Source organism: Ursus maritimus, unplaced genomic scaffold (assembly GCF_017311325.1).
Source record: "Ursus maritimus isolate PB19 unplaced genomic scaffold, ASM1731132v1 scaffold_19, whole genome shotgun sequence".
Classification (NCBI taxonomy): Eukaryota; Metazoa; Chordata; class Mammalia; order Carnivora; family Ursidae; genus Ursus; species Ursus maritimus.
In genome coordinates, this window is record NW_024424341.1 from 49,470,001 (window position 1) to 49,480,666 (window position 10,666).

The following is a 10,666-nucleotide window of genomic DNA, read 5'->3' on the forward strand; positions in this document are numbered from 1 at the left end:
GTCCCTTTAATTTAAATGTAGTCTTTTCAATTTCACAATGTTGCTCATCCATTATCCTTACTTCCCCAAATGACTAAAGTATGCCTACTTTTTCTGTCAAATAATCAAATTTTCTATTTGTTTACTTCTTTTCATTTATTTCTGCATAACTAATAATGCCTTTCTCTACCCACATTTTAGACTTTTTTTTTTTTTTTTTGCTTATTTAAGCTCCTTGAGTTCTATGTTGTTTATTAACGGCCTCTCTAGTATTTTAATATATACATGCGTAATGGCTTATAAAACTTCCAATACAACCTGCCATTCACAGGTTTTTCAATTGTGTTCATTTTCATTCATATTTAAATAATATGTATATTAAGGACTTATTTCCCTAACCCATGTTAATCAATAGAGAGCAGTAAGTTAAAATTCAGATAATTGATGGCTATCCTATTGTTACTGTTTCCTCCATTCTGGTCAAATTCTGTGGCCTGTATGTTTTCTGTTTTGGGAGGCAACAAATTATTAGGAAAAATATTCTTGATCTCTTCCTGTTTTTTGACAGCTGTGGTTTCAACTACTCACCATTATAGTTGTAGGGTTTCAGACTGGCATTAATCTTTTGTGCAAGCACAGAAGTCTGAAGGAAGACTATCCACAATTTTTTTCCTTTTAAAATTCTATGCTGAATAATGAGTGATGAGAAAATCTTTCCTATACTAATTGTGTTCATTTCTCTTTTTTTCATTAGGAATTCTTTGATTTAGACAAAGGTAAGCAACATGGTCAAAATCCTTTCTACAAAGAAGAGCACCTGGCTGGCTCAGTCGGAAGAGTGTGTGACTGTTGATCACAGGTCATGAGTTCAAGCCCCATGTTGGGTACAGAGATTACTTAAATAAACTTAAAAAAAAATCCTTTCCACAAATAATAATGAAGATAACTATGAAAATGAGTGTATCAGTGAAAATAGTGGACAACTTTTACTAAACATTTACTGTGTAATAGGAATAGTTCTAAGCACTTTACATTTATTAATTCATTGAATCTTCACAACAAACCAATACACACAGCATGATTATTTTTAATAATACATACGAAATAAAATGCCACTAACATATATAAGTAAAAAGTAAAAACAAAACAAAACTAGAAGGATAAACACCACTTTGATAACAGTGGTTAATTACCTTTCTAGTATGAGACTGGGGTGGATAAAAAGAAACAAAACAGTTTATAGGGAGAAAATGTGCATGCTTTCAGCAATTAAAATAGATGTTTTAAAAGAAAGAAACAAACATTCAAAGATAAATCTGGGGTCATAGTAATCAGGGCATATTTCATAACTGCAAACATTTAATGCAAACAGAACATGAGTAATAAAGTCATTTTGAAAAGTCACTAAGTATATATAACTCATTTAAAAAACCTATATTTACTGAATGGCAACCATATTTTTTGGCATGATCAAAACAGGTGAAGGGATAACATGCATGCATATCATGACTTTAAAAACAAATTCTGGGAAGTTTGCTCTATCAACTTAAGAGTAATCATTGACAGTTGCTATGATTGCTGTTAATCTTGGTTTTTAGTTGCTGGTTTTCTGATTTTCTGTTTTATATAAGAAAATACAAATTTGTGAAATGAAACACAAGATTAATACTGACTTCAAAAACAAGGTTACAATTCTACACTTAAAAAATACAAGGTCACACAATTTTAAACAGTGTGATATTGGTGTAAGCAAAAATACATAGGTCAGAGAAGAAAAAAATACAAGCAAATATCAACAAGGATATAATGTCTCACCAAGAAGGTAAAACAAAATAATGGGCAAGAAAAGCATTATTGAACAACTGCCCTTAGTATAAGATTGGGGGACAGGACAAACGTCAACTTAGAATCTTAATTCATAACTTAGAGTAAAATACATTTGAATTAAAAAGAAATGTAAAATAAAATTTAAAAACAAAAAATAGTGAAAGTGTAACTATCAAATGTGAATTTTTTGTTTGTTTGTTTGTTTCAAATGTTAGGAAGGTAACAAGAGCTTTAACTTTTATTATTCATCAGTATGAATTCCCTGATGACGAATGAGATCTGAGCCACTGCTAAATGCCTTCCCACATTCCTTACAGTTATAGGGCTTTTCACCAGTATGAATTCTCAGATGTCGCGTAAGGTTTGAGCATTTATTAAAGGCCTTTCCACATTCACTACATTCATATGGTTTTTCATCTGTATGAATTCTCTGATGTTGAAAAAGTTGTGAGTTCTGAGTAAAGGCCTTTCCACATTCAAGACATTCAAAGGGTTTCTCACCGGCATGAATTCTCTGATGTTGACGAAGTTGTGAGCTCTGAGTAAAAGCTTTCCCACATTCCTTACAATCATAAGGTTTCTCCCCAGTGTGAATTCTCTGATGATTAGTAAGTGCTGAGCCACTACTAAAGGCTTTCCCACATTCCTTGCACTCATAGGGTTTTTCACCAGTATGAATTCTCTGATGCTGAACAAGCTTTGAGCTCTGAGTAAAAGCTTTGCCACATTCTTTACATTCATAGGGTTTCTCACCTGTATGAATTCTCACATGTTGAAAAAGTTGTGAGCTCTTAGTAAAGGCTTTCCCGCATACTTTACATTCATAGGGTTTTTCACCAGTGTGAATTCTCTGATGGTCGATAAGATTTGAGCAATAGCTAAAGGCCTTCCCACATTCCTTACATTCATAGGGCTTCTTACCAGTATGAATTCGTTGATGTTGAGAAAGGTAGGAGCTACAACTGAAAGCCTTCCCACATTCCTTACATTCAAAGGGTTTTTCGCCAGTGTGAATTTTCAGATGTCGAGTAACATGGGAGCCACAACTAAAGAATTTCCCACACTCCTTACATTCATAAGATTTTTCACCAATATGAATTCTTTGATGTTGAATAAATTGTGAATTCTGACTAAAGACCTTTCCACACTTCTTACATTCATAGGGTTTCTCTTCATTATTAATTATTTGATGTAGAGTAAAGAATGTCTGTTGAATAAATGTGGGCATGTATTCATGAGTGACTATTTCTTGGCTGAAATGCCCACTTTGATATCCCAGCTGTTTTTCAAAGTGGCTTCTATATTCCAAAATGTCTCTAAAGCTGGAGTACTCAAGGCCATGCTTTGTAAGTCCCATTATCTCCCTCTGGCATGATTCTATTTCATAAACTTCCTTCTTCAGAGACAGTAACTTGGTTTCACACATTGATTCCAAATCTGAAAGAAAATGAAATGGTAAATATTCTTACTGCCCGACCCCACTCCCACCACCCATTTGTGAAAAGTTAAACTTTAACAATAGAAATGGACAAATTAAAGTGAAAATAGTATCTGGTCGTAAATGACATACAGTTCTCAAGTAGATCTGTTTAATCTGAAAATAAACCCCCAAAATGCACTGAAATGAGATATAACACAGAATGTGAGGGAGGAGACTACAGAAAAAGGAAACCACAATGATTCTCAAATATTGATGGACCAGAATCATAAGGAAAGGACGGTAAATATATAATACTTGGGCATATGAAAAGATTACAAGTCATGTATACATCTATGTAAGCATGCAAGCATGTACACGTAAGAAACCGTTATACTACGTGTATTTAAAAAAAGTGGATAATTTTCTGACCTCCATTAAAGGTTTCCTGAGAGGAATAAAGGCACACAGCGGGAAGATTTCTGGGCTCTGTAGTATGATCAATAAATTTGGTCTTTGTCTCTGGTTTCTAACACAGAGCTTCAAAAACCCTTGGACTTTTCTGAGTGATGGAGTGTTTTTGGCTATGCTAATGAGATGACTCATGGCAGATCCCTAGAAAGCTGCAGGATAGGAACTGGTGACCAGAAAGATCTAGCATGTTGTTAGAAAGTAGACTTTCAGCTACTGGACTTCTGAGGGAAGAGAAAAGCCAGAGACTGAGTCATTGGCCACTCCATCATGCCAGTGTGATTAAATCCCAATAAAAACTCTGGACATCAAAGCTCAGTAGACCTTTCTGGTTGGTGAACACATGTGATGTGCCAAGAAGATGACACACTTTGATTACACAGGGAAAGGGAGTGAAACCTCTGCATCTGGAAGCCTACTAGACCTTGCCCTAATATATATCCTTCAGAGTAGAACTGCAATTATAAGTACAGAGCTTTCTGGAGTTCTGTGAATCATTTTAGCAAATTATTAAACTTTCAGTAGTTATGGAATTCCCCAAATTTATAGCCAGTTGCTCAGAAGTGTAGGTGTCTAAGAACTCTGAGACTTGGCAGCCGCCATCTAAAGTGAGGGCAGTCTTGAGGCACCTGGGTGGCTCAGTCAGTTAAGTGTTTGCCTTTGGCTCTGGTCATTATCCCGGGGTCCTGGGATCAAGCCTTGCATTGGGTTCCCTGCTCAGCAGGGAGTTTGCTTCTCCCTCTCCCTCTGCCCCTTCCCCCACTCGTGCTTGCTCTCTCTCTCTCTCAAATAAATAAAATCTTTTCAAAAGTAAAATAAGATAAAGTGAGGGCAGTCTTGTGTACAATTCTGCTGGTTTTTTCAAAAGATTTTATTTATTTATTTGAGAAAGAGAGTGAAAGAGCGAGAGCATGAGCAGGGGGGAGGGGCAGAGAGAGAAGCAGACTTCCCGCTAAGCAGGGAGCCCAACTCGGGACTTGATCCCAGGACCCCGGGATCATGACCTGAGCCGAAGACAGAAGCTTAACTGACTGAGCCACCCAGGCGCCCCTACAACTCTGCTATTCATCTGTGGGGTCTACGCTAACTCTGGGCAGTTAGTGTCAGAACAGCAGCACTCCCAGTTGCAATGGAAACTGAATAGGTTCCAAAGCAAGGATAGATTGGCCGAAATTTGAAAGAGATTACAAAGGGCTAGCCACAAGGGGGCAGAACCTGAAGTCAGTCTAGGGTATTAAGCTAAATTGGTGTGAGTAGCAGATAGGGAAGACTCAGAATATGTTATGTTCTTTTTTTTTTTTTTTAAGATTTTATTTATTTGACAGAGAGAGACAGCCAGCGAGAGAGGGAACACAAGCAGGGCGAGTGGGAGAGGAAGAAGCAGGCTCCCAGTGGAGAAGCCTGATGTGGGGCTCGATCCCAGAACGCCAGGATCACGCCCTGAGCCAAAGGCAGACGCTTAATGACCGCACCACCCAGGCGCCCCAGAATATGTTATGTTCTGGTGAGTCAGTAAAAATACTGTTTGTCTTGGTATTTTATGATGCTGATCTTGGGAGAAGAGAGAGACTTACTCATATACCACTGCAGTGGCTGAGAGAGGAGGCGGCTAAAGTTTAAGGCAGACAGAAAGAAAATACTGTCATGGAAAGATGACAAGAAGTGGAAGCAGGCTCATTAGAGTGGAATTCCAACTCTGACAGTTACTCACTATAGGGTCCTGGGCAATTATTTAATCTAAGTCCTCATTTCCTCATCTGCAAAAGGGAGATAATCTTTACCTCATGATTCCTGGGAGGGAAAGGCATAATGCCTGTAAGTGTCTTTGAGTCAAGTGTTCAGTATTTGATAGCTATTATTATGAAAGGATTTCTTACCAAAAATGGGGATTTTAGGCAAATTAAATGGTTTAAGACATCAAAATGGAGCCTATTGGAACATCTCAAGCCAGAAACAAGGAATTCGTTCCAGCATAATTTTTTTTCTCCTATTCCCATAGAAAATTTCAGCAATTTCCATAGAGTTAAGCTCCTAAGTAAGTTTTAAAACTATCCTCTTCTATGTCCACAGCCAATGGCCTCTCTTCTAAACCAGAATCACCTCTTACTCAGGCCACTGAAGTAGCCTCCCAACCCATCTCCCCACCAAGTTCTCACACTAATCTATTCAGCAACCAAAATTAATGTGGCCTGGCCTTCCACTGCTCAAATCCAAACTCCTCACACTCACTGGCAAAGACCAACTGATCTCCAATCCTGACTCATGCTCCACTGTCGCTTGCTCACTAGTCCAGTAACCCTGACTTTCTTTCAGTTCTTCAAACACATCAAGCTTTCCCCTCCTAGAAGGGCCTTCACAGGGGTTCTTCCACCTGCCTGGAGTTTTCTTTCTTTCTGGTTCTTTTTTTTTAAGATTTTTTTTTTTGTTTTTTTTTGAGAGACAGAGAGGGAGAGCGTACAAGTTGTGGGGGAAGGGCAAAGGGAGAGGGAGAAGCAGACTCCCTACTGAGCGGGGAGCGCGATATGGGCCTCGATCCCAGGACCCGGGATTCACGACCTGAGCCAAAGGCAGATGCTTAACTGACTGAGCCAGTTGCCCTGGAGTTTTCTTAATACATTAAACAGTAAGACCTAGTACTGAGCTTAGTACTATAGTAATTCTGAAATACAGATGAGCACAAATAATTTTTCAATATGTCTACATTAACAGTAAAATGATACGAAAATATCTGTGATTTCCATTCATGTCAAAGTTACAGTAATACTCAATTTTCAATTTGAGGTTAGTAAATATAAAGATGTATGTCTTCTCCTCATGCAAGTTCATAGACTCCCTAAATTCTATCCAAAAGAATCTAAAATTAATCTGCTAAAATATGAAAAAAAAAAAGAACCCAAAATTAGCAACCTCCTTAAAAACATGATGTCACTCCCCTGCTCCAATCATCTCATTCAGAATAGAACGCAAAGCTCATACCAAGGCCCACAAGACCCCACATCACCTGCAGGTCCACCCCACCTCTCGCCTGCACTCACACACAAACACACTAACGCACGTACATCCTGCCACTTTGCTGATCTCCTTTCCCACAAGTCCCTCTTTGCTTATTCTGTTCCAACCGCAATGGTAGGAGCCAAACAGCTCCTAATTCAGGGACTTTGTTCTTCCTTTTCCTTCTGCCTGAATCTCTTCTACCAGACATTTACAGCACTTGTTCCCTCACTTCCTTCAGGTTTTGGTTAAATGATCACCTCATCAAAGAGGCCTTCTCTCACCTCCCTTCATATCACTTACCACCATCTGACATTATAAACATACCTATTTTTCCTCTCTCACCCTTTAGAACATAGGCTCCAGAACAGCAAAACTCTGAATGTCGTATTCAATGCTGTAATCCCAGCACTGGGACCCATACTTACTATATAGTAATGCTTTTCTGGAGCATTTAGGATAAAATCACACTTTATCCTAAATCTCTCCTTCTCTGCCACCTCTTCCTTTCCCTTATAGGCCTTTCTGTTTTCCCCAACATTGTCATCATAGAAGGTGACTGCAATCACTTGCAAGACTCCCAACTATTTATTCAGTATGGATTTTCCACTTCTGCATATTTAGCCTCGGACTTTCTGCTGGGCTCCCTGATTCTCTTTACTAGATTCTACTTTGTGGAAATTATTTATGGATATATTTTAGCACTACTTTTTTTTTTTTTTTAAGATTTTATTTATTTATTTGACAGAGAGAGAGCCAGCGAGAGAGGGAACACAAGCAGGGGGAGTGGGAGAGGAAGAAGCAGGCTCCCAGCGGGGAAGCCTGATGCGGGGCCCAATCCCAAAGCCCTGGGATCACTCGCCCTGAGCCAAAGGCAAACGCTTAACGACTGCGCCACCCAGGCGCCCCTAGCACTACTTTTTGACTCCCAAGTTCTTCTTTTTTTTTTTTTAAAGATTTTATTTATTTGACAGAGACAGCCAGCGAGAGAGGAACACAGCAGGGGGAGTGGGAGAGGAAGAAGCAGGCTCCCAGCGGAGGAGCCCGATGTGGGACTCGATCTCGGAATGCCAGGATCACGCCCTGAGCCGAAGGCAGACGCTTTAACGACTGCGCTACCCAGGCGCCCCTTGACTCCCAAGTTCTTAACAGCTGACATGATTAGCAAATGGCAGCACCTGGCAGGCTCCCTTGCACAATCAGTAAATGAAAAACACTGGGTAAAGGAAAAAGGCACAACAAACTGATAAAACAGGTCACTGGCAAGTATTATTCATGAAGACCAGTACCTGGAGGAGGGGCAGTGCATACACACACATGCATGCATGCACACACACAAAACATTTAGACGAGTCTAAGAGGAAGAAAAGCCAGCAAGGAACAGAATCTAAAATATGGGTAAAAGAGTTTTATTGGAGGGGAAGTAAAGGGCCTGTCCTACTTGAAATTATGAGGGTTGCTGGAGAAGAGCAGCAGAAAGAGTAGTGAGAGAAGGAATGAAACAAGTCGTTTGTAAACTCATGCTAAGAGGACTTAGTTTTTCCCGGAAGCCCAGTTAACATCTCAAAGGTGCTGAGTTTACTGTAGTGCCTTGCTCCTGCCCAGTCATTTCTCACTCACCTGAACACAGGCCTCTTGTCAGCTCTCTGCCAACCATCCAGGGCTCTTTTCCTTGTTCCAATAAGGAGATAACTTGAGGCTTAGGAATGTAAAGTCCTGCTCACAAGAAAAGATATGGGACATGGTTATGCTGTGGGTAAACCAGATCCAGAAATCAGATCCAGTCCCTTGATGGCCAAAGAGGAGATGCCACTACAGGAACAGCCAAAGAAAGAGGATGAAGCTTCTGCCACAGTCACTGGAGGTGCCCATTTTCCAACTCTTCCTTTTCATTGCAGCTCAAACCACTTATTTGGGAATAAGGAGCAGAAATTCAGCCGGTAACTCGAAAAGCAGATGGGAAATTCACTGTGGAAGAAACATTCCAGAGGAGAACTCTAAATGACTGGTATAGAAGCCCTTACCCATTGACAGCAGATTGCTATAGTTCTCCAACATCACATCTCTGTACAAGTCCCTCTGACCAGGGTCCAGGCACTCCCACTCCTCCTGTGAGAAGTCTACAGACACATCACTGAACATCACTGATCCCTGAAACAATAAACATATGTATTACTTGTGTAATAAAAGAAATAATTCACAGACTATTGGACTTGTATTGTGGGGTAAAGCAAATGAGTGACTGTACTGGTATCACCCAGAATCAGTATCTTTGGATCTTAAAAAAGAGATGCAAGAGTAATTAGTTTATTTTATAATAAAATATCTAGAGGGCGCCTGGCTGGCTCAGTTGGTACAGCATGCGACTCTTGATCTCGGAGTTTTAAGTTCAAGCTCCACGTTGGGTATAGAAATTACACCCAAAAATAAAATCGTACAAAAAAAAATCTATGAATAAACCTAACCAAAGATATGAAAGACCCATGCTCTGGAAACTATGAAACACTGATGAAAGAAACTGAAGACAACATAAATAAATGGAGACATTCCACGCTCATGGACTGGAAGAACAAATCTGTTAAAATTTCTACAGTACCCAAAGCAATCTATAGATTTAATGCACTCCCTATCAAAATACCAACAGTATTTTTCACAGAGCTAAAACAAACACTCCTAAAGTTTGCATGGAACCAGAAAAGACCCCAAAGAGCCAAAGCAATCTTAAAAAGGAAAAAAAACTGGAGGTATCACAATTCCAGACTTCAAGTTAAATCATAAAGCTGTAGTAATCAAAACAGTATGGAACGGGCACAAAAACAGACATATAGATCAATGGAACAGAACAGAAAGCCCAGAAATAAACCCACAATTATGTGGCCAATTAATTTGACAAAAGAGAAAAGAATATACAGTGGGAAAAAGACAGTCTCTTCAACAAATGGTGTTGGGAAAACTCTACAACTACATACAACAGAATGAAACCGGACCACTTTCTTACACCATACACAAAAACAAACTCAAAATGAATTAAAGACCTAAATGTGAGACCTAAAACCACTAAAATCCTAGGAGAGACCAAAGGCAGTAATTTCTCTGACATCGGCTGTAACAACAACTTTCTAGATATGTCTCCTGAGACAAGGGAAATAAAAGCAAAAATAAACTATTGGGAATACGTCAAAATAAAAAGTTTCTGCATCACAAAGGAAACAATCAAAACTAAAAGACAACTTACTGAATGGGAGAAGATATATGCAAATGACATATCTGATAAAGGGTTAGTATCCAAAATATATAAAGAATTGATACAACTCAACACCCAAAAACAAATAATCCAATTAAAAAACAGGCAAAAGACATGAACAGACATTCCTCCAAGGAAGACATCACTGATCATCAGGGAAATGCAAATCAAAACCACAATGAGAAATCACCTCACAACTATCAGAACGGCTAAAATCAAAAACACAAGAAACAACAGGTATTGGTGAGGATGTGGAAAACGAGGAACCCTCTTGCACTGTGGTGGGAATGCAAACTGGTGCAGCCACTGTGGAAGACAGTATGGAAGTTCCTCAAAAAATTAAAAATACAACCACCCTACGATCCGGTAATTGCATTACTGAATATGAAATACTAATTCAAAGGGATACATGCACCCCTATGTTTACATAGCAGCATTATTCACAATACCCAAATTATGGAAGCAACCTAAGTGTTCATTGATAGATGAATGGATAAAGATGTGGTACTTATATAGACAATGGAATATTATCCAGCCATAAAAAGAATGAAATCTTGCCACTGCAACAACATGGATGGATCTAAAAAGTATGACGCTAAGCAAAATAAGCAAGTCAGAGAAAGACAACTACCATATAATTTCACTCATATGTCAAATTTAAAAAATAAAATCAACAAAGAAAAAAAAAAGAGATAGACAAAAAAAAAAAAAAAAAAAAAAAAAAAAAACAAGACCCT

General features: G+C 38.9%; 1 protein-coding gene and 1 non-coding gene across 7 annotated transcripts in view; one reads left to right on the forward strand and one right to left on the reverse strand.

The window, feature by feature from the left end:
* The first annotated feature begins 794 nt into the window (after positions 1–794).
* Positions 795–866, forward strand: TRNAN-GUU. Its single transcript has one exon. It is a non-coding gene; the product is annotated as a tRNA-Asn (tRNA).
* A 92-nt stretch (positions 867–958) lies between these two features.
* Positions 959–10,666, reverse strand: part of LOC103660999 (zinc finger protein 383) — a 22,019-nt gene continuing 12,311 nt past the window's right edge. For 3 of the 6 annotated variants that reach the window (XM_008688658.2, XM_008688657.2, XM_040633902.1), the window contains 3 exons: positions 8,710–8,836; positions 8,306–8,401; positions 959–3,243 (listed from right to left, as the gene is read on the reverse strand). In XM_008688658.2, coding sequence (XP_008686880.1) covers positions 2,048–3,243; positions 8,306–8,401; positions 8,710–8,827 — 1,410 coding nt within the window. In that variant the 5' untranslated portion in view covers positions 8,828–8,836 and the 3' untranslated portion in view covers positions 959–2,047. Of the gene's footprint in view, positions 3,244–8,305; positions 8,654–8,709; positions 8,837–10,666 lie in introns of those variants that run through there. The other 3 variants (XM_008688659.2, XM_040633904.1, XM_040633905.1) reach the window with 2 other exon arrangements.